Source organism: Poecilia reticulata, linkage group LG9 (genome assembly GCF_000633615.1).
Source record: "Poecilia reticulata strain Guanapo linkage group LG9, Guppy_female_1.0+MT, whole genome shotgun sequence".
In the NCBI taxonomy this organism is placed as follows: domain Eukaryota; kingdom Metazoa; phylum Chordata; class Actinopteri; order Cyprinodontiformes; family Poeciliidae; genus Poecilia; species Poecilia reticulata.
This window is the reverse complement of record NC_024339.1, coordinates 15,898,962-15,923,236: the sequence shown is the minus strand read 5'-3', so window position 1 is coordinate 15,923,236 and position 24,275 is coordinate 15,898,962. Positions and strand designations below refer to the sequence as shown.

Below are 24,275 nucleotides of genomic sequence, written 5' to 3'. Positions count from 1 at the left end.
TGTGGAAACATAATCGACATGCTGAAGGAGCCAAACAATTGTAAGGTGACAAGCCTTCCCACAGATCCACAGTCCACAAGATGGAAAATTATGCAGAATCTTAAACTTTTTTATGGACAAGAATGTGATTTTGTACATGCATTTGATTTGATACCCACTCAATCACCCCCATAACAATCCACTACAACCAAACTGTCTCATAAATAGAGTTTTCATACATGTCATTTAATCTCAGTGTAAATGCAATTCTTCTATGAAGGCTTTGGAGACTTGTTAGCAAACATTAGTGACCTAACAGCATCACAGCAGGCAGACGAGGGAGAAGTTAGGTTGAACTAGATCTCTGCTTTCAAGATATCAAAGAGAACTGTCATTTCCTTCATTTAAAAACCAAAAGAGAGAGAAAGAAAGTGTAACCCGACCAAGACATGACCGTACACTTGAATCAGCAGGACAGCAAGGACATTAATCAGAGAAGCAGGTCTTCTCTGATTAATGTTGTAACTCTGAAGGAATTGCAGAGAACCACAGGTCAGGCGGGAGACTCTGTCCACAGAACAACGATGAGTCATGTTCTCCTCAAATCTGACCTTTATGAAAGAGTGGCAAAAAAAAGACAGCCGTTGTTGAAGGGAAACTGAGACACCTGTCAGTTTGCCAAAAAAGGAAAACAGCAAACATGTAGAAAAGTGGTAAAGAAGGTCAGATTTGACACAATTTGAAATGTTGGCCTCTGTACATGACTCTATATGTGAAACTAAAATCAACACAGTGACGCATGACCTCAGTAAACACATAACAATATGCTATGGGGATTTTTTTCTATTGTCTTCATCCAGGGCAGGAAAGCTGGTCAGTGTGGAAGGGCAATGCAGTTAGAGCCTGCAAAAGACTTGAGGACACCCAGTACAGGTCTGGTTGTACTGGGTGGTTTTGGATCAAAATGTTTTTATTAGACTGGTCTAGTCAATATGCAGAAATAAATCCAACTTAGAACCTGTGGCAGGATTTGAAGATTGATTTTCACAGACTCTCCATCCAGCCTCCATAAGATTTTTTGTCATTTTACAAAGAAGAATGAATGAACAATTTTGTGTTTGGATGTTCAAAGCTGGAAGAGAGAAACTCCAAATGTCCTGCAGTTGTAGTTGCAGCAAATGGTGTTTCTACCATTGTCTACGTATTACAGTATTGGTGAACTGATTGTGGCTAAAGCAGTTAAAAGATTCCAATGTCTTTTTCCATCTAATCAACATAATGTGGTGCTAAACAGACAGATTGATGTCATCGTCTCCATGGATTTACACATCTATTGACACATGAGAGTATTTTGGTCTTAATCTTTTCACCTGTGATGAGAAAACTTGAACAAGTCACCAGTTCTTGGATGTAAGTTTGTGAAAGATAAAAGTCAGCATTCTCACAAAATTTGTGATCTTCTTCACTATAAATGCTGATACAACAGTGACAGCTATAATATTTTTTTGACTTTTCAGAGAGGATTTTACTCAAAAGTCAAAACACTAGAAGGCCTCAAGTTTGTACTTTAAATGTATTGCTATTAAATATTTCTGAAAAGTGTAAACTTGCCCCTTTAGTTTGAGTGCCATTAGCAATAGCTACTAACACGGTATGCAACAACTCAAGATAAACTTGTACAGACAAACCACGTTCACAGAGTTAATTTTGAGTTCACCCTTCTTATGTTATAAATGAGTAACTACATCCGAAAACATTAGTTTCTGGTCAAGCCAAAGTTTCTGAAAACCATGGGAATGTCACTTTTTCCACATCGTTTTTTTTTTAATAATTATTATTATTATTATTTTATACAAAAAGAGATAAAATGCTCCTCTAGCTTAGGAATTCTAACAGCGACCTATAAAATTAATGCACTGCTGCACTTCGGTTTGTTTACTTTTAATGAGGCCGCGTTTCTTTTAATCAAATCATCCGCCGTCATTAGTTTCCACACCGCCGAGCATGCATAAATGCTCAAGTATGGCTTTAAATAGCCACTATTTCTGGTTTCTGATTAAAAATAATAACTCTGCGTTCTCAGTGACTCCGATGTTGCTCTGCCTTTTTTGTTTTTTGCTGCTATAAAAGCTGCCACCTCCACAGGATGCGCAGTTACTCCCCCTCTGCGCTTCGGAGAACACTTGCGGAGAAACGCTCCTCAGGATGTCCGCGGCTCTGCGCGCTCAGCTCTTCCTCTGTCTTATTTCCCTGCTCTCAGGGACCGGACTCACTCGCTACATCGAGGTACGAACAAACTTTTTTTTTTATGGTAAAGTCAATCAAAGAGGGTATATTGATAAAAGCGGGCAGATTAAACCTTACTTTGGACAGTCTGAATTTGTTTGCGTCATGTTTTCTGCAGGACAACGAGGCTTCAGATGGATTGTATTCTCTGATCAGTTTGGCCCAGAAAAGGGAATCAGAGGATTTTGTTTTCCGCCGACCTCTCAGTAAGAAATCTGTGGAAAAGTGGTCTTTTCTTTCTTTGTTTCTTTTCTCTTTTTTATGTGATGTATGGAGGTGCAAACGTGTCACAATTCTATTGAGAAAGTAGGTCTCTAAATAATTACTTTAGTTCTTAGTCAATTAAACAATCATGAAATATAGAAAAAAGTGAACATGGGGTTGTCAGTAAATATGCTTATGTTATTTTGTCAGACATGTAGACATTTTACAAATGACTCATTTCAGTGGCATGCTGCAGCATACAATGAATTAATTTTGTCTATTAGTGTTATCCATCAAAGTCAGAGGGCTAACACAGAGGTTAACACGGCCAGTCAAGATAAACAGTCTGAAATTTACTTTCCTCAGGATTATCCCGTTTAGAGGGGGCTTTGGTTGGTATTTGATGATTCTTGGTGACAGTTTTAACTGCGTATGGAGTACTGAAGCAAAGGAACCATGGAGTAATAAAAGCAGCAAAGAAACCAATTGTACATAATTGTAAGCTGTTGTTAAAATTTTAATTAACACATTTTTCACTAATTGGTTAATTATTGGTCAATTTATATAACTATGGATACATTTATGCATTTATTTATTTATTCTATTTATGGCATGTTTAAAAAAAGAAACTCTTATTTGTTCATTTGGCTCTTTTGTGACTTTACACAAATTTTTTTAATCTTGTAAGATGCTCAGTGATTCATTTCCACACATATCTTAGTTGGCTGATCATTATTGTTCTGCTGTGCTGGTCTGACAATAAAGCCAATATTTATGCTGGTGTTTTGCTTATTTAAAATATTTTAAAATGTAAGACATTGTTCTTACTTTTTGGTCTCAATTAAACTTGATGCAAAATAAGGTTCAAATTGTTCTCAGCTGTGGGACTCGAACGACATGTTCAGCCTTGTTTGCATTTAGTGCAATGTGGTTGTGATTTCAGCACAGAAATACAACAATGAGGAGAAAATAGGTGGAAAAAATTGCACTGCTTTGTGAATTCCCCACAAAGATTCTTAAAAATATTGCAGGTTTCACCAATGCAATGCCCTCTGAAATGTTTGAAACCGTTTTATCTGTGATTTGCAAAGGATGCTTGGACATGCTGGCGACTGAGGGCTATTTTACGTTCGTGGCGACCCGGCCACAGCTGGCTTGTGCCGCCTTCATCATCGCTGAGCCCAGTGAGGTCATCAGCATGGAGCTGTCTGACGTCAGCATCGACTGCAGTGCTGGAGACTTCATAAAGGTTGTTCCAAAATAACCTCTGTTCTGTTACCAAAAGCCAGGAAGTTCATGCCTTTGCAATTTAGGACGTAAATTCTATTTCATCTTCTTATGTTGGATTAAAATGATTCCAAATGTGGTTAGGGCACTGTTTGAGGGCAAAACACCACCGCTGATCCTTTGTGCTTTGCCAAGAGCAAATGTAGGAGGAAAACAGCTTCAGTTCAGGAGCCAAGCCCGCCAGTAACACTGCAGATCCGGTTCAACCAGGCCAAATGGGAAAAAGGCTTTTGGCAGAGAAAAAGACGATACTTTCTAGGTTCAAAAGTTGGACTGAGGGGTGATCTGAGCCTCCATATATAACCTCCATATAGAACTTTTTTGGGTAAAAAATGTTTAAAACAAATAGCTGAAAGATAAGCCTTGTCATATTGTTTTGGCAGTTTGACTTACAGCAGATTTGTGGATTTTTCAAATAATAGGGATTCAACAACGTAAAGATGTATGTTGTGAAAAGAAAGAGAAAATATTTCATTTTACAGCATCTTTATAGTGCATTAAAAATTAAACTTAATGTCTTAATAGATAAGTAGATTGGATAACAGACTTCATTTTCAAGTCAGCAACCAATATTTTAGATAAAGTCCAACACACAGATCTTCATTCATTGATCATGTTCATGTTACACTAAATTTAAAGACACATATGTACTCTTATGCAGGTGCATACATTTCTAAAATATTTAAATATTTGTAAACTCAAATTTCCAAGCTTTGATTCAGCCTAAACACTTGTGCCATGCTTCAGACTGAGAGTGCTCCACGTCTCCTGTTGCTGCAGATTTTTGACGGCTGGGTTCTGAAGGGCGAGAAGTTCCCCAGCAGTAACGATCACCCTCTCCTCCCACACGAGCGTTACACGGACTACTGCTCCTCTGCTGCATCAACGCTCTCCGGCCGATCCTCCCAGAATGTTGCCATGATATTTTTTCGCATTCACAGCCCTGACAGCGGTTTCACCCTCGCTGTCAAAAAAGTGCACAACCCTTTCCGTGAGTCCTGTAACACCATCCCTCTTTTTAGGAAAGCTGCAACAGCAACAGGGAGATTTACAAGTTGTTAGTTAAATAGAAATACTTTGCTGATGTAAGATTCAAGGTCTTTCAACATTTGTTAGCTTATTTTCCTGTACGTTTCCGGAAGACCGTTAGTAATGCAGTGTTTGTTTGTGTGCATGCGTGTTTGTGTGTGTGTGCGTTCTTCCTGGACATTTGAGCTCAATCAAGCGTTAATCAAGGCTGAAGGCGACATGAAGAGATTCAATGGGAAGGATGCACCTGTTTTCTAGCTGCTTGAAGAGCACCGTGTCAACACCGTGCCAAGCAATATAACAATCACTTAGACAAAGATGCAGTAAGAAAGAGTACTTTGAGTTGGGCAGATGATTTATATTGATTACCTTTAGTTACACAACATTAGTATGTACGTTTTTATCACTATGCAGATGATACTATATCAATTCTATATAAAACTCACTGTCACAGTGTTTTGACTTCTGCCTGTACCCATTTTGGGCGGCTTACTGTTACTAGTACAAGCCATGTTTCATGCACAGTCTTAACTGTGTCTCATCCCTGGTCTTACCCTGATTATGTCCAATTTGTCACATCAGGTGTCAGTAATTAGTTTCTCAGGTGATGGTGGAACTGTTTGAAATCTGAAACATCTTCTCCTGCGTGTGTGCGTGTGTGCGTGCGTGTATACACGCATCTGTGTGTGTGTGTATGTGTGTGTGTGTGTGTGCGTGCGTGCGTGCGTGCGTGTGCTTGTGTGTGTGTGTGTGTGTGTGTGTGTGCGTGTGTGTGTGTGTGTGTGTCTGAAGCTTGCAACATCATGTCTCAGAGTCCAGAGGGCAGTTTCACCATGGTGATGCCGCATCAGCGCCGGAACTGCAGCTTCTCCATCATCTACCCAGTGGAGATCCGACTGACAGATCTCAGTTTAGGGGATGCCAAAAGCAATGAGATCAGCCCGCTGGTAAGATGGACAGGTTAACAGGACTTCTTTACTAATGAAAAAACATTGTTCTGTACTGAAGAAGAAAGTGTTTTTTAAGGAGAGTAAGTACTGACCCAGAATAATTACACTTCTGAGTCACATCAGGTGTCAGTAATTAGACACAAAAGAGCTGTTCTTTTGTGGCTCAAATATTGAAACTTTTTGGTTTCAAATATTGTAAACAAAAGAAATCATCCTATAGTTTAGTCACTTTTAAATTCAAACAGTGCTACAGCGAGTCAGACAATTTTATGGAGTGTCTGTTGGTATTATGATTCATTTGCACAGAAAGTAAATTTACCAGAGCGTTGCCAATTCATTCCAACTCAGTTTGTCTCAAAGTGAAGAAAACTCATCAGACAGAAGATTTAAGTATTCCAGCTACACTGCAGATGAAATCAGGTCGGACTAAACAATGTGGTGTGATTTGGGTGATGTGGCAAATAGATTACAACCTCTTTGTTGGAAGTATTTATTAGTATAATTTGAAACAAAAAATGGACAAAAGTATGAAAGATTGCATCTGGAAGGTTTCATGTAAATTTGTGATTTAAGGTTATGATTAGGCTGCATCCCAAGTTATTGCAGTTTTGGGCAACTCACCAGTCAGTTTCTGGATTATCTTTAGAGACGCTGAATGGACAAATAAACATTCATATATATTCTAATGCAGTTTAAAGTAGTTTTGATTTCCTTGCATCCTTTACATTGCTGGATCACCACAAACTTTATCTCAATTATCAGAAAAGCACAAAGAAACTTAATGTGTTTATCTCCAGTTAATTGCGTTCTCTTTTCCTATAATATGTTGTGCTTCTTATTTTGTGTTACTTACCTCTCTCTAGCATCATAAGTGTTTCCTGGCAAAAAAAAGGGATTTAAGCCATCTACATTTTATATCACTGTATATAAAAAAACCTGGTGTAGAACACTTTGACCATTTTCTAAGTATAGTTACACCACTGTGATTTTTGTTTCTTTTAAATAATGAAATAAGAAGATCTGGTGATTATTTGTCAGCATCGCCTTACTGTGCATTTGTGTGCATAATCTCATCACCAGTTTAGGCAGGCTGATATACATATAAATTTATACATTTATATGTATAAATTCTTCCACATGCCTGCTGCATAGGTGCCACTGCAATAAAATCAACACAAGTGTGACTCCATATTTGCAGCAACAACACAATAATAAGATTATGCTATGCTATGCTGTTTAACCTCCAAAAGTGAAACTGACAACTTGACCTACTTTCAGATTAATTAAGCAAATCATTATCTTACTACTTGGGGACCGTCATGTTAGTACCAGACTGTTCTTATAGATTACATCAATATATTAATAAATAATTAAATAAAGCAAGACACTGATGTCACAGTCTAAGGATTTATGCTGCCCTGATGATGAAGAATGCTGTGAATGCAACATTTTTGATCCTGACACATGCACACTATTCAAGTTTTTTTAAACGTGCATGACATCAGCAGTAAACTCTCCTCTCTCACGGTTAATTTATTTTGTGTGCCCATGTTTGCAGAGACAGATGTGGCCGGGCTGCTCTGGATCAGGTGACTACGTGGAGCTGCTGGGAGGAAACGGAGTGGACACCTCCAAGATGTTCCCTGTAGCCGACCTGTGTTTCTCCCTCAGTGGGCTCGGTTAGTCTGCTCTCTCATCCGTTTCCAGCTTTTTATACAGAACTCTTTCAGGTCACATTATCAGCATGATGACTGTATGTTGTGGGATTTTTAACAGAAGCTTTCTGTTTTCGGTTTGTATATATTGTTTTGTCTGAAGTGGAATAATTACGTTTCAGCTTCCTGTTTGGTGCCGCTCTCTAAAACATCATTAGATCATCAGGGAACAATGCTTTTAAATTGCCATAGCGGGCTGCAAATCATTCAAAATTATTGCATCCCACATGACGCATGTACAAATATCTGTGATGCAAATTAGACATTTTCTCCCATTTTACATAACAAAAGCACAAATTTATTCTCCTCTTTGCTGAAAAACTAATCCAAAGTAGACCCTTTGCTGTAATAGCCTCTAAAATAATCTGCTGTTTTGTGAAACAATGTGATCAAAGAAGCATTGCTAGTGCAAGTTTTACTCTGTTTGCAGGACACACTTAAAGTTCACAGAATGGCTAAAAGAATGAAACATTAAACTATTATAAAAAAAATTAATATGCTTTATATTTTTTTTTACAATTAGTAGTAGAAAGTGATTAAACTGATATCTTTTCACCATTTTTTTTGTTTACATTTTTCTAACATAATGTAACAGATTGTTTCTTCAAGGGAAAAAGACCAATCCTACTTAAATAAAAATTTTTTATGTAAAATATCACTTATGTTAGGACTAATTGGTGAGACATTCATTAGTCAGACATGAGCAAACTTCAACCACTACAAGTAAATTGATGCTGCTTGGATCCAAAAATCTCAAGAGAGTAGAAATGTCAATTTTCAGTCCGTATGTGAGCTGATTGTTCCAGTCATTCATTACAATCAGCACTGCACTTGGAGGACGATAAATATCGAATATATTTTGATAAACACTGATCAATAACACACTAATGTGCCAACTTTATTGTGTGCACATTGCTAGTACTGAATTGTGACCCATTTTACGCAGTAGAATGTCCTGTTTTTAAGGTCAAGATACGTCCAGGTCACAGAGACATTCCGTAGAGATTCTGTCCATATTGACATGATATCATCACACAGTTGCTGCAGACTTGTCAGCAGCACATCCCAGTTTGTTATGAAAGTGCTCTGTTGGTGACAGTGAATCTCCAACTGGTTTCTTGTCAAGTCCAAGAAACCAGTTTGAGATTATCTAAGCTTTGTGACATCATGCATCATCCTGCTCAAAGTATCCACCAGAATCATAATCTCTAATGTTCCTATTTCAATCAAGAGTTCACAACTCTGATCATGGCTGCACTTGTTAACCTGCTGCCACATTTCCATTTATTAACAGATCCATGAATGCAGTACGGCCAACAGTAAGATTAGGCCGCCTCCACTCATCTGTATAGTCGCACCAGAAAATTGCTCGACCCCTATTGAGCGTGCACATTTGTTAGTTGGAGGCGGTATTTCCTCTGATTGATCTGATTGGCCAGATTTTCAGCTCAAATCTGGTGGCAGCCAGCATAGGCCCTGGTCTAAGAAAAAGAAGAGGAGGAGGACAAAGAAGAGTAAAAAAGTAAGAAAAAATCAACAAACTTTCTGTCTTCTTACCTTTTTATTCTTCTGTACCATTCTCCACTTCTTCTTCTTCGTCTTCTTTGAGCCCACACGGCTTTTTAGTTGTTTAATTTATCTGAGGAGTTGAACAGGTGTGCCTAATAAAGTGACCAGTGAGTGTCCACGGAAGTTCACAAATAAGCTGCTTCAACAAGCTAATAGGAACCTCTAAAAAACCAGGGGAGTTCTTCTGTATGAATTCAGTGTTTTTTCCTCTCTTTGGCTCTTCAGCCCAGATGAAGATTGGCTGTGATAACTCTGTGGTGAGGCTGGTCTCCAGCGGGAACTACATTAACCGTGTTACCTTCCAGTACCGACTACTGGATCAAAATGAGATCCCCAAAACCCGAGAGAACAGCCTGGAAAACTTCTGCTCTGTCGAATGAAATGCACAACCACAGAAGAAAATACAACTGTGAGCTTTCAGGAAGACAATCACCAGGTTATCCAGCTTCTCTGTGAAAAACACATCTTGTGCACACAACTGTACTGTTTAACTCATGCTGTCAGTAAATAGTTGGCATTGTATTTTCCAAATGTGTTAGTCAGTGATGTAATCATGCTTACTTTGATAATAAGCTATTTATGCTGATGTAATACATTTTTCTTATTTAGCTGAATAACGCTGGATTTTATTGTTTGATATTCAGTAATTTGACCAAATGTGATACATTTACAGGTAGAAATCTTTAGCTTTGTTGCTCTCAGTTTGCATTGGTTATAGTTTATATATATATATATATATATACATTTTTTNNNNATATATATATATATTCTCTCATTTCTTCTGTTTTTATTGGACTGACAATTTGAAAATAAATATTTGACTTGCATGGTAAAGCACATTTTTATTGTTTAGCTTTTGTGACTCCCTATTGTGAGAAAACTTCTGTGCAACTTAGACTCAGATAAAACATTTATTTCAAAAACCCAACTCTAACCTAAATAAAATGGTTCTGTAAAATAACAGTGTAAGTAAACTGATCAGAACACAAAATAATGGCAAGTTTATTTTTATAGCATCTTTCAAGGATTGCCAGGAAATCAGGGAAATGCAAAAAAATAAAAATAATAAATATAACAAAAAGCTTTAAGCTTTGATTTATAACATTTAAACATCACACTAAGTAACATTATATAAAAATGTTAAAACGTTAAATGCAAGCTGGCTCTCCAATTTTATGTGGGTTATAAGTGAAATTTAAAAGACTCTACAATTTCTGCACAAATAAATCTATAATCTGGGTTTGGCAAGTCATAGATGGTAACTAAAACGGTCTGAAAATGAGCTAATTTTTGTTTTTCAGATTAATAATTACCAAATGACACAAAACAATTCACATCTGCTGATTGAGATCCAAATTGGCTCAGAACTAGAGACAAAAACTAATCACCAGTCACAAAATGTTCTTTAAAACTTAATGTTCCTTTTCTATGCAACCTCTTATTGTGGAATTAGTTTTATAGTAGATTTATGGAAGGAACAAACTTTGACAAAAACATTGTTTTTATTGTTGCTGTTAGCTTTGACCCACTGGATGATGAAAGACTAAATGTTTTAGACTGATGTGGGAACTTGAATTGTTTTGAACAGCAAGAAGTCAACCGTGACATTTTTCACAGGCTTCATTTCTCTTACAAAAAAATACCAAGAATCTTTTGTGACTAACTTTATTTCATCTGTGTTTAGAATTTTGTGTTTGGACTCATACAAACACAAATTATCAAAGACATTTTCATGAATATGTTCTCTGATGATTCCGTGGTCGATCAGCAACCAGTTTTTGTTAGATCCATATGCAACATCTTCATACACTGAAACAATCTACTTCTGAAAATATTACGACTAATGCATAGTATTGTGGGTAACTCACTTTTTATTTGCTTGTTAAACTGTTACTATACAGATTGAATCCCAGTGGTGAAAATCAACTTCCATAAGTTCTTTTTTTTTTACCCCTTTTTTTGTTTAGTGACTGACTCTCCTCAGGATATTTTACGGTCTTCTTCTTGTAATCAAATATAATTCAGCATTTAATCACCTGTGTCAACACGCTTGTGAGCATATTCTCCATTACAGTTTACAATACAGAAGGCTGTCCCAATGACTCTTTGGTTCACAATCTTCAATGTATTTATTAATATGTATTTAAAAATAGGTTCTTTGAGATCAGCATTAAGCAATGACACATTCTTTTTTTCTTGTATTTTATAATCCAATCAGTTCCAGAGACTGCCTCTGAAATCCTTTTCACTGCAGTTGGTCAGTGCTCATAGCCATAATTAAAGAGAGCTAAGAATAACACACTGTATTGTTTTAATTCAGTGAAATTATTCGTTTTTCTTTCCAGTTTAAACCCAAATGTCTTCCATGGCCACTGCACAGCAAAGCATTTTCAGTCTGAATGAACGTACAGCTCTTAATGGGATTATCCCACAAGCCTCAGTGCTCTTGTTTCCATCAACGTCCTTCCTACTGGGATGCTTTTGATCTTTTCCTTACGTGGAATTAATCTCAAACCTGCTCAGCCTGCAATGATTCAATTAACCAGCGGATGTCTTTTTTTTTCACTTGATCTGTTACAATTTTCATCCTCCATTAGAGTACAAGACGCAACCTGGATGCCACTGAGTGAAATATGATTTCTGATTGCTTCTAGCAAGAAGCTAACTGGAGAAATTAATGTCTTATGATGATTCAGTCGTTTGACCATTTGTCAGACTTAGCCAGTACTTTCCTCCCAATACAGTGGTAATGTTACTCTGTTTGATCAAAATGTTGTCAGATAGCTAAAATGCAGTAGCTGCTTTATTCCTAACAACTTCATGTGAAACCCCGTAATTAAAGAAATCGTGTTTTTGCTCCATCGTGCAAAAGCATCATAGTGAAACCAAAAGAAATTAGCACATTTTTCTTTTTTCAAGGTTTTACACGCTGCTACAGGTTTTTTTTTATTATTATTATTCGTACAGTTGAATCTCAGCAAATTAGAATATTACTGAAAAGTCAGTTCATCTCAGTTAGTTCAGGAAGTGAAACACATTTTGTGAGCCTAATAAAAACATGTTTTGCCCAATACCCGCCTAAAAGTAATTTTCAAAAGTTACTTTTAGTTTAATCAAACTAGCCTCTTTATGTTCAAGTGTACCGAGATCCTAATTTGCTAGCCCAGTTTCTTCAAGACTAGCTAAAGTAGCTGTGTTATTCAGTAAGGGGCATTTAAGCTCTTTGTAGTTATAAAAAATCCATACTTCTAGTAGGAAAGCTTATGAAGTTGAAAAGAACGAGTCTAACAGTTTGTTTCCTACACTTCAGGAGTCAATCAAAGTCAACGCGTTTTTTTCTGTAACAATGTGATGGATGTGAATAAGATAAGACACTGTCATTAATTAGTTTCAAGAAAATATGTCATTAGAACAGATTCTGTAGAGGCTATCTGCCAATGTGAGATATGAGCACTTCAAGTTGTTTTTACACTGTTTTATTGAATAATTTAAAAAAAAAAGATTAAAAACAGTCTGTTAACTTTGGTATTTTCACAAGAAGTCGTTGATTCCAAATTTAATTTCTCCTCTACTGCCCTCTGCTGCTTTGCTTTTTAAAATGTATCTATTTTCCCAAAAATAATTAGCTTTTTCATGTTAGGTAAGTCAACACGAACCAAATTAACTAAATGATTTTTGGCGCTAGGTCCTATGTAACATCGAGCTAGTATTCTTTCAATTAAACATTATCTCCTTTTTTAACATTTTAAAACTACAGAAACATCTAAGTTGTTGTTTACCAGACAGACTTTGATTAGCTTTTTTTTCAGGTTGCAATTAGATTGATATACTGCATAGCAGTTGAAAGAAAATTCAGAAAAGTAATGTCAATACTTCCTCAGAAAACTGATCCACCTATTGTGGCAGCACATGATTCTAACAAATATTACCCAATAATAAGCTGCTTCATAATATGCATTTTAGGTGAAAATTAACCCCCAATCAATCATTACTTAGCACTTATTATTGTTATCAATAGTTATTACCCACTCAGAAGGAAGGAGACTTTGTGCTTCTTCCTTCTGAAGAAGCACAAGATCTGTTATTATGCAGATAATAAACCAAATCCAAAGAAGAAAAAAAAATTATAGCAAAATCTAGACTTATTTCATGTGACTGATGTTATTATGCTGTTATTAGCCCCTGCAAAGCATTACTAATTTAGGAAGCATAAAAATATCTTAAAGAATATTCAGTAACTTGAGTCACTTTTATCTTAAGCTCTTCAAATCGTCTTGCTGCTTGATTCATGAATTTATAGGAGCTGTTTAAAGGTTAAGCCTTAATCCTGAAGTTAGTAAACTGAACCACTGGGGCTCCATTTGAGTCACTAAACAAAATCTAGCTAAGAGCAAGTTGTAAATTAAAGGAAGAGCGACCAGGTGTGGTCTGTGGATCTTAGTCGGCTGCAAGGCTACTCAGCCTGACTAATTCGTCGCCTTAAGCGGGGCACGACTTCTGGGTGAAGGTTGTCAGCAGCCAGACGAGTCTAATTAGATTTTCTATAGATTCTGTTCACGTTAAGACTCTGCAGATTTAGGAATCTCTGCATCCGCTGGATGGAAAGCCGGTTAACCTCTCAGAGTACGGCGCTGGTTGGGAGGCGCTGAGCATGTCAGACAATGAAACTTGAAATTCCCAGTGATTCCAGGAACATCACTACTAATGATATTCCAGGTGAATCTGTGGATGTGTTTAAACGGTAACATTTTAAAGTATAGAATATGAATCAATTCAAAATGGCCAACCTCAGTTACTCCACGAGCAATACATTTTTAAAGGGATGTCACAGTAGGAACATTTTTTATAATTTTAATTATAGTTTTTTTTTAAATTGGTGCCAGTCATTTACTCAACAGGTGACGATGCTGTGAGTAAATGAAGTAACCAAGCAGCACATCCAACGGGTAAAAGAGGAAAAAAAATCATCGTTTTTTAATCAATTGCAAACTTCTTCATCACATTAAAAGCAGACTAAAAGTTAAGCCTTTTTTTTTTTCAGTAAAGTCTTTTCATGGACAGGGAATCAAATTTGATCTTCTATTAAATATATTATAGCATCATCTAAGTTCTATCAATTGCAGCAATGATTCCTAATACACTCACTTTTGTTAACCGTTTGCTTTGGCTCTCTAATAGCATTAATAGATCTACTGTGCGTCATTAATCTGCTGCCAGAAAAAGAAGGCAGATTCAGAAATGCTGGTTTAGCAGCACGATATCAAAGGACTGTTTTCTTAAGTAATTAAAACATTAATTTCTCTTGGCATGGTGCCTTTATTTACTAAGAAATATCCTCCCTGGTCTTCTGTTGTAAGCCTGTAAACAACATAGAGCAGGAACTGTTTATTAGTCTACCTCTGTTGGACCTGTCTTCTGTTTCTCCGTCAGTTAATGAGCTTGGCCTTTTACTCCCGGATTAAACATATTGTGGAGGTGAGGGCTGAATGCCAGGGCAGCCACATGCTCCCCAGGACCAATAATGGTCTGACTAATATTTTCTCTTTTTTCTCAAAGAGGGACTTATAGGCAAACTGTTAGAAGTTTTCAAAGATGGACAGTCTGTGCTTTGTTCTTTAAATAAAATAGGTATGAAAATAAATCAGTCAATTCCAGAAATTATTCAAATAATCCAATATTGTTTAGATACAGCTCTGGAAAAAAATTAAGATACTACTTAAAATGATCAGTTTCTCTGATCTGTTTGAGAAAATTGAACATTGTTCTTTTATCCTATGAACTACTGATAACATGTTTTTAGAAATTCCAAGCAAAAATGTTGTATGGATTTGCAGAAAAAGAAAAAACTATTAAAATAACAAAAAGGATGCAGATGTTTTAAGACTTAAAATAATGCCAAGGAAACAAGTTCATATTCATTTAGAAACAACAATATTAATGTTTTAACTCAGGAAGAGTTCAAAAATCAATATTTGGGGAATCATCAGGTTTTCAATGGGATTCAGTTTTTCTGTTTCTCTGGGAGAAACAGAAATTATTTGACGGTTATCCAACCCACATTTATAAAGCAAAAGCAGACGTAACAATTCTGTTCATTTTTAAAATTTTATTTTATTTTTTTTAATCAGAATCCACGTACATGTAGCAGCTGTACTGTGCATGAAAGTCAGTACAGAGTTTATACATGTCATGAATATCAGAAGATTAAATAATGAGCCACTGAAGCAAATGTTCTTCCTCAATGTTGCCAACGGAGGAAACGTTTACCTCTTGAACTGAGCGATTGGGGAAGGGATCTTGATGTCCTGACCCTTCTCAAGCCTCTTCTCACACTCAATGAGATAGTTGACACCGTCAATCACTAACTGTACCAGCTCAACCTGCGGAGGAATCATAGAGAAGATCCTCAGAAGGTGTCTTATCCTCATAAACTGTAAGTTGTAAGGATTTTTTTTTTTTTATTAATTGTAATACAGATGTTTGGTATGAGGTTCATGACTATGTGAATTCAATTTACTTTTTGGATAACTATTCCTCGTTAGGATAAAAAGAAGTGACATTGGACTTTTTGTTATGTGATCTCTAATAAATTGCTGTTTAGACCGTTAAAAATGTTACTGCTCTCTGTTAAAATATCTTTAAGTGTAGAGTCTCTGCATCATCTGCAAAATACTAAAATGCAAGACATCATGTTTCATGTGCACTCTGTCATAAATCAGTCAGGCTTCTTTCACCATGAGTGAAAAATACTTGATGTACTGTAAACCATTTTGCACATAAATGTAGCAGGTTCTTCAATAAGGAGTTAGGGGAATATTACATTTGCAGTCTTTTGTTCTCTCAAATCAGACTTCCTCTGTGTTTTCTGAGACAGGCCAGTAGAGAAAGGCCTGACCTTACACACGTATCGGTTTTTCTAGCATTTAATCAGTAAAGTCTGCTGCCACACAGTCTATTTGGAGACCTTGTGCGACCAACTGAGCAAAGGAAAAAGCAGTCTATAACCTCACACAACACTTCCCTGCCAGGATTAGAGCTTAAGAGCCAGCAGGTAGGGTTATTCCCAGCCCACACCTGCTGTGGTCCGTATATCTGATCTCCTCAGTCGGACTCTGCCACTCTCTGCCTGCTGTTCAACTTTATTTTTACTATTTAGGCTTTTTTTTCTTCCCACCCACCACCACCTCCCCCCACTCCCTTGTTTACCTCTGACTTGCCCAGACGGTCGAGGTTAGAGATGTCAAAGGTGTCTCCAGTGGCAGCTGTGTCCACTCCTCCTGTGCCTCGCTTCTGTAGTCTCAGGTTCTCCAGGATCTTTTTGAAGCGGGGATCCTGGTTTGAACCAGCACAAAATCAAAATATCTGACAGTTTAAGAAAATGTATGAAAATGTGTTGTTAGAAACATAATGGATAAGCCTGTTCATCACAAATGGAGGTGCTGATGATAGGGAAGTCACGTATTTGTAGAGGTATAAATATATATGTGTTGGTTTGTTATGCAAGTATGTGTGTGTAAATATGTATCTATGTGTATGCAAGTTTAAAAAAATGTGTTTATATGGCTGCATCTAATTATTCTTTGCTGAACAAAGGGGTGAGGGACAATAAGTTGTGCTTCTGCTCACTTCTTTCTGATTATTCCAGCTGTTTTTCCTTGGTTTTGATGTTTTATAGTTATTGTGCTTCCTTTAATTTTGATTTGCTATTGTGAGATGTGTGTCATTATGCAACAAGTGGGAAGCTGGGTAGTTTTTGCATATTCAAAATAAATAAGCAATAACAGAAATAATCTTTAGGCACTAAAGCAACAGAAAATGGGGAAGAATAAGCCATTGCATTTGCTCATGTAGTTCTTGTCTAACCTTGCTGAGAAACGGCAGGCGGATATGAACTCCTGCCCTGAGCCCCGTGCCCAGGTTAGACGGGCAGGTCAGGATGTATCCCAGACGTTCGTTCCACATAAACTCCCACCCTCTTTCTTGAATAAGATGCTCCACCTAAATGTTACAAAAATTAAATGAACAAAATTTAGAAACGAGTCATCAGAAAATTTGGAATTTGACACTGACTAACAGATCAGTGTCAAATCTGACCTGCAGGTGCTATGTTTAAAAAATAGTCTGTGAAAAGAACTGAATCTGTAGTCAGACCTGTTTGAGACCTCTGCAGAACCTCTCAAACACTCGCTTCATATTTCCTCCCTTCTCCATGGATATGACCCTCGTGTGGTCCTCCTCATTAATCCAGATCAAGAAGTTCTTCTCATTGTTGTGCCTGAACCAAACAAGTAATATCAAGTCATAGATGTGGAAAAATTCAGTCACGTTGAGTTAAACAAATTGCCTCTCATTCAATTTCAAATTATACTTAAAAACAAGAAAGCTCTTGATGTTGAGCTGATGACAAACAAGCAGAAACCCACAAGAAGACTTTAAATGAGAAAATGGTTGTATGTAGACCATAAAACCATTTTCAGGGGATCACTGGTCTTTGTCTGGGTAAAACAAAGCCCAATGGAGTCTCATATAACAACACTCCTCTCTGTACATTTTGATCTTATAAATTTAGTCCACATCAAATGTTGTGCGTCACGTAAAAGGACACACATTGTTTGTTTGTACATATTCTAATTGAGAAACCAGAGGGGAGGATGACTGGATTCATGCTCATTCAGAATAAACTCATAACTGATCACATTGCTATGAAATGAAGACAGTCTGTTGACGGGGTTATAAAAGTAATCCTTTCTCAGTTCTGCTCTTGCACCCAAGATTGAACTCAATGCAGCTTAAAGTTTTTTAAAGTGCAACATTTTTCAGTAGCTACTTATGGGTGGCCAGAAGTAAACTTACTGCTTAATAATTGCAGTAAACTTTAATGCTTTAGTGTTGTACTTTATTTTTATTAATATTTTTCATGCTGTGAATAAAAAAAACAACACTGAAGAAACAGTTTGTTTTCTATATTGGAGAATAGTGAAAAGATGCTCAACAAAAGTTGAACATAAAGTGAGGGATTGTTTTATCTTTCCAGTTGTCCTTTTTTATTTAATCTATTTTGTATAAAAACAGCAACATACTCTGGTAGAAATGGTTGTTGTTACTGATTACTCTGCATGTTATGCTTAATGCATAACATGCATAAAGACTAAATTTAAAAAGACCAGTTCAGAACAAGTGCTTTAAATATTTCAGAAGCAAAGATTTAATATACCAAATCTACTACTTGTTGTTCTTCCTATCATTTATGTGCGACCCTACATGTATTTTTCTCAAGCAGGATGGGTCAAATTTGGTTTGCAATATGGGCTCCTTGTATGGGGCCCACTAGGGCTGACTGAAAGTAACCTATAGTGGCAAAACTATTTCAGTATCCTGTGTGGACCATTCCGACACATTACTACTTTTTTTCAAGGACGACTCTACAGTATTTATTTGTCTCTAGCCAAAATATTGTTTTGTTATTCTAAAATTTCAAATAGGAATTAGATATGTTTTCAAAAGGGACATGATTTTGCTAAATACTATGATGATAACAATGATTATTACTTGTGTTACTTCTTATTCTAGAAACATTGTGACTGTCCATAGATTATATATGTCCTGCATGATTCACCTTTATAGGTTCAAAGCAAAAAATTGCTGTGCAAAAACATGGACGGACCCACATGGTGTTCTAGATGCACTCCATAAATTAAACAAATTATTTAAATATTAAACATATTAATTAGAGTGCCTAATTGTTGACTCATGTGAACTCATGGTCAACTTACTATCAGTCCATAAGGTGGGCCAACATACAGGTATTGACTGAGATAAAACTATCAGATTGTTGTCTGTATTAACAAGTGCAAAAAGTAAATACAATCCCTTTACAGAGCTAGAAGGTCACTAATTGAGCTTCTCCAACTCTTCTCCCCAGGCTTCACAGCGTAAAAGTGGAATTCCCTCTATACTCTGCTGCTTTTTGCTTACCAGATACCACGAGCATCAGGCCAGTCTCTGGCCATTCCAGCTGCCGTGAGCAAAGGCGACACAGGTTTATCAAACAGGAAGTGCTCCTGATTGGCCAGTGAAGAGACAGAATAATTGGCGGGGGCATTAGACAGCATCAACAGTATAAGAAAGAGGAGCATTGCCCTGTTTGGGTACTGACGTCGATAAGCTGCTGTTGCTCTCTCTCGGTCATTTCTCCCAGGCTGTAGTATCGACCGGCTAGCTCTCCTTTCAGGCCAGAAAGGGCTGTGACAACCACACGCTCCACCTCGCGGCGCTCGGACCGTGTGCACGCAGGTGGGAGGCTCAGTCCGCGAATGCTGCGCCCGGTGCGCACACGGGACGACAACACGAAGCGCTCGTCAAACATTCCCGAGGTGACCTGAGAAAACACAATTACACTTTACCGACCATGAAATTGCGCGAATTGAAATTACGAAAATAAGTTTGCATAATGGCAACATGCCAATAAAAATAAAATAAAATAAAAATAAAAATAAATATGATTTTCGCTAATAGGTTTTTTTGTACCAGCCATGTCAAAATCGATGTATTTCACAAAACGGTTGTGGAATTTTTTTTTTTTTCCGCGTCACAGAGTCATGTGATAAGCAGCCGGACGTTAAAGGCGAAAACCACGAAGAAGACTACAGGAAGTAGCATGAGGAAGAGGTGTGTGCTGGGAGCTTTCTGGAGAAAGTGCATCTGGCTCCACCAGAAATCTCACAGTTTATAAAAAGTTGTGTCATTCAAACGTGTTGAATCCATTGGTCTTCTGTAAAATTGCCAAAATGGCGTTTACATATCCGCTCCCAAGTTTTAGTGGCTTGTCACTTCAACGCCTGAACAAGATGCTAAAATCTTTCCTGATGGCTGGTAGATGATGAGTCGGCTGAAATATGAATTTATCTCATGTACCTGTTCACATCTATCTCTGACATGATTTTAAATGACTTGTCACGTGAACAAGCTTGTTCGTAGATTATTTTAATTTAATTTCTTATGGCAGTTGTGTTTTTTCGACAGAATACAGTCAAAGATTTGCACACATTTGCAATATAAATACAGCTTCTGTTTGTATGTGTTTATGTAAAATAATGAAAAAAAAAAGGATCAGTGTCACCTTGGAAGACTCCAGATCAGTGGGGTGCTTCATGGTACGAGGGTCGTATCCATTGTGTCTATCCTTAATAACAGGATCAAAGAGCTCTGCAAACACCTGATTTAAAAAAAGAAAAGAAAAGAAAAACACTTGATCTTCACAAAACTTTTAAAATGATACTGAAAGCAAAGAATGGTTTGGATACAATGTCCAACCTCGTAGGTTTCTTCGTCCCCAGCCACCATGCCCACAGTTTTAATGAAGGGGTGTCCGGGGTTGTCCACCCCAGTCTGGATGCACTGATCCAGGGTCCAGTTGTTGGGCGTCGCCTTGTCCCTCAGACGAGCATAAATGGTCGGGGTCATTGCTGATGCCATGCAGTTGTTGTGCTTCCTCAGGTCAGGGTAATCAGCACTGTGGGAATGAATCAGCAATTGATTAGGTGTAATTTTGAAAAAATACAGTTTCCTTGACTAAAAGAGCCAACATAGAAAAAACAAATTAAATCAGTAGTTGTTTGGAAAACATATAAATAAATGCTGTACAAAGAGGTTTACCTTTACCGTTAATTAGTCAGAGTCTCCAATATGTGCTAAAATGTGAGGCTATAACTATCTAGTTGACCTCAGTCTGCTAAATCTAATCCTGCTTCGTTTTTGACACTCTTCCAGAAATGCACCTTGGGGGATAGAACCTCCTCCTCTCAGCTGCAGCAGTGTTATCAGTGAGGAGGAATGCGGATGCCAAAGTGCCGGCTCCCATGGCCATCATCACTGCTGTGTTACGACCGGTCATCATGCGGGTGAAAGAGTTCGCCATAGTTATTTGGTCAAGGTATTTCCTGGCGAAGAAATAAAAGGTCAATGTGACGTTTTGCAAACTTTACAGCATAAAAGTTAAATTAAACTATCAAGTAATAACATAAATTAAACATTAGATCCTTGAGCAATTTGGAATCTTGTAATTATCCATCCCAACTGCTTTAGGTGAAATATCTGACTTGTTTGCTATAAATGTCAGGCGTAGTGTTTGCTTGGTTATTTGTGTGAACTGTGCACAAAGGTCACAGACAATGAGTAAATAGATAATTGGAAACAGATTGTACACAGGCTTAGCAACTGAAAACTGCAGTGTTTCTACAAAATTGTGTGTAAGTAAAAAACAAAGAAACAAAGATAAAATATTCACAATAAGGGCAGTAAATGTGGAACTGATGATTTTAGATTTTTTTTCCCCCCAAACAAATAAAGGTGAAATTAATGTAGTGCATAAAAAAGTATAAATGACATTTACACATCTAGTTAAAGCAGTAGGACATAAATTATATCACAAAAGACTCCCATAATAACTGCTTAAAAGATAAAAATATTTGAGTTAAAATTCAAAATCAGTTTTATTATAAATGATTTTTGTGTTTGAGTGGAAGATGTTAATGTCATTTCGTTTCATACACATATATCTTTTCAGGTTGACAAAACTCCTAATTGCATTAGGCTATCAGATGTTTAGGTGGCAGATACACCGTCAGCCTGCATGATGAGATTATTCCTGAAGCAGACAGAAGCTCCCTGATTGGCCACCCTGAGAAAGTCTCCAGCTCAGCTGATCAGCTGATTTGTGATTGGATACTGAGAGAGAAGCTGCTGTTTTGTAAAACAAAATGAATAACAGAATAACACAACTGTAAAACGTGAAAGTTTGAAGCACGATCGAAATTATACTAACTTATTCACAGTTTTTGATATTCAGTAACGCCTAAGTGCTGTCTTAGATTTGGAATCAGGCCTGCGCACTGCCTGATCCGTTTTAGACGGCCAGCTACACTTATGCAAGACAAGCCGGAAGAAAAGAAAGTGATACAGTGACTGGACAGGTGGAGGTGGAGTTAAACCATAACCAGACTAGATCAGAGAGAAAGATAAAGAGAACAAAAATATGAAGCTATGAACAAACAGTCTGGACAATTTTAGAAGCACAAAAAAGTAAATGAGCCACAATTTGTCACAGAGAAAACGGAAAAAAGTAAAGTAAAAAGAGAAAGTGTCTGGGCCTCCCTTCTGAAGCTGCTGCCCCAGCGACCCGACCCCGGATAAGCGGCAGAAAATGGATGGATGAATGGATGGACAAAGTGACTGAAGGCATATAGTGGGTCAGAGGTCAGCATAAAGTGTGCTAAGAGTCACACGAAGGTCAAATGAAGTAAAATGCCCCCCCCCCTCCCCCCCCTTAAAGAGATTATAAAAAGGGGGATTAGTTGGGATTTTCATCCCAGATTTGAAGGTTACATGAGGAGAGAAAAGTAAAGGGGTAAGGCACCAGTAACCTGTGACCTCCGTTTAAATGTTAAAAGGCAACATTACCGTCATTTACTTTGAAATTGATTAGCTGTAAACATTTTTATGTTGAACCACATACAGAAAGTGAAAGTAACACAAGTGGAGGTTTGAGAAAGAATGCTTGTAAGACAATAGTAGCCAACAGATGGCTGACACTTGTGAAATGTAGGCAGCTTAAAAACTCTTAATACAATTGTCTGCTGTATACGAGTGGACTGTAAATGTTCATCCAATGAGCTACTTTTAGCTGAATGAAATAGCGCAGTCATGTTGAGTGCTGTTGTAATATAAGAATATTAAGCTTTTATCTGAAATAACCCTGCAAATGACCACAGTTCATGAATAAATGGAAGTAAAATGATGATCCAATTTTATACTGTGCATGTTGGAAAAGATAAAGTCACGTTTTTCAGTTGTACTGTGAGACTTATGGACCTCTCCAAGACAAGATGGATCCACTTTAGGTTACAAGACATGGATGAGGACAGATTTCAGAAGCAAACAATCAAAAGTTTAATTACAAATCTCATCACTTGCCTTTGCTCAGCTGAAAAGAAGAGGAGGCAGAAGAGGGCCAGAGAGTTTCCTGGAGCTCAGTTCAGAGAGGCTTGATCTGCAAAGTGAGTGCAGCCTGAAGAATGTGAAGGGATCAGAAACGGACGAGGCTACCGGTCCAGGATTAGCCTCTGCCTGGCCATCAGACAGAAAATCCTCTTTTCTCCGTCACTCATAATGTCTGCGTTCTTGCTCTTACTCTAGTTACCTGCAAGCTGAAAGCTTGTGCTGTTTGTATAAACTAATGTGCACCAAGTATAGACACAACACCTTATGCTTTCTCTTTTAGGATTCATTATATTAATAATAAACTTTCATTCTTGTTTTCCAAAACAATTGACCTGTGGCAATGTAACGTGATAAGGCAATTATTGGGATTGTTTATTTAGTGCAAATATTAGTTCTTTAATTGGCAAACACACAACCCTGAGGTGTTTGGGTTTTGTGTCAGTTTTCCAATCATTTATTTGTTTATTTATATCCGTAACGTCTTGTCATATTCAGTTCATTCTCTTTTGTTCCTTATTGTCACTAAGGTATTTCCATTTTGGAGTTAGTTGTGTATTTGTGTATCGCTGTGTATTTTTAATTCATTCTCTTAGCTTTTACCCCTTGGTTTATAGTTTGCTTCCTGTCTGTTTCAACTAATTCTGTGTTTGACTTTCCCTCAATCTTCCTGTTTTGCTACCCTCCACAGCTGTTCCACTTTCTCCCGATTAAGCTTACCTGGATCCAGTGTTGTTCTCTGAGTTGATTCATAAACCCTTTACTCAGCTGGAAATCACATTACGCAAACTTCAGATGCATGGGAAGGTGATGCCAGTCTTTAATTTACTTAAAGCTGTTCTTCTTTGTATTCCATCACAACACAAGACAAGCACAGCATGATGCGAGTATTGCAGTTTGCACTTTGAACAGAGCTTCTCTGCACTCATTACTGAACAGATTATACAAAAGCAAGCTGAAGCTCCCAACTTTATCACTTGTAAAAAGTATTTTTTTAATTTTTTGTTTTGACTTGTTCTTGCTGATCCTGTCAGATGGTTTTCTACAGCACACACACACACATCTGTGTCCCTTTCCACACTGCAGTTGCTGAAAGATTAAGACAGTAACTATTCAATATAAAGTCTTGCTTTAGGGAAATGATTCTGCTAAAAATGTTCAGAGGAAATCAGTCAAGGGGGATCAATTAAATGAATCATTGCTGTTTGCCATTTAGAGCTATTTTTCACATACCTCTGAGGCGTTCCCTAAGCTGTAAACT

At 37.3% G+C, this 24,275-nt stretch overlaps 2 protein-coding genes across 2 annotated transcripts; one reads left to right on the top strand and one right to left on the bottom strand.

The window, feature by feature from the left end:
- The first annotated feature begins 2,124 nt into the window (after nucleotides 1-2,124).
- On the top strand, nucleotides 2,125-9,731 carry LOC103470076 (corticotropin-releasing factor-binding protein-like). Its single transcript, XM_008418218.2, has 7 exons — nucleotides 2,125-2,265; nucleotides 2,384-2,471; nucleotides 3,561-3,718; nucleotides 4,537-4,747; nucleotides 5,578-5,732; nucleotides 7,294-7,414; nucleotides 9,245-9,731. Exons 1-7 carry the CDS (start codon nucleotides 2,185-2,187, stop codon nucleotides 9,397-9,399), a joined length of 969 nt encoding a protein of 322 aa, XP_008416440.1. The 5' UTR covers nucleotides 2,125-2,184; the 3' UTR covers nucleotides 9,400-9,731.
- A 5,374-nt stretch (nucleotides 9,732-15,105) lies between these two features.
- LOC103470075 (creatine kinase U-type, mitochondrial) lies at nucleotides 15,106-23,099 on the bottom strand. Its single transcript, XM_008418216.2, has 10 exons — nucleotides 22,991-23,099; nucleotides 20,797-20,958; nucleotides 20,333-20,531; nucleotides 20,139-20,234; nucleotides 19,176-19,397; nucleotides 18,995-19,080; nucleotides 17,171-17,294; nucleotides 16,883-17,017; nucleotides 16,226-16,351; nucleotides 15,106-15,399 (listed from the first exon to the last, which is right to left on the bottom strand). Exons 2-10 carry the CDS (start codon nucleotides 20,934-20,936, stop codon nucleotides 15,283-15,285), a joined length of 1,245 nt encoding a protein of 414 aa, XP_008416438.1. The 5' UTR covers nucleotides 20,937-20,958; nucleotides 22,991-23,099; the 3' UTR covers nucleotides 15,106-15,282.
- Nucleotides 23,100-24,275: the final 1,176 nt, after the last annotated feature.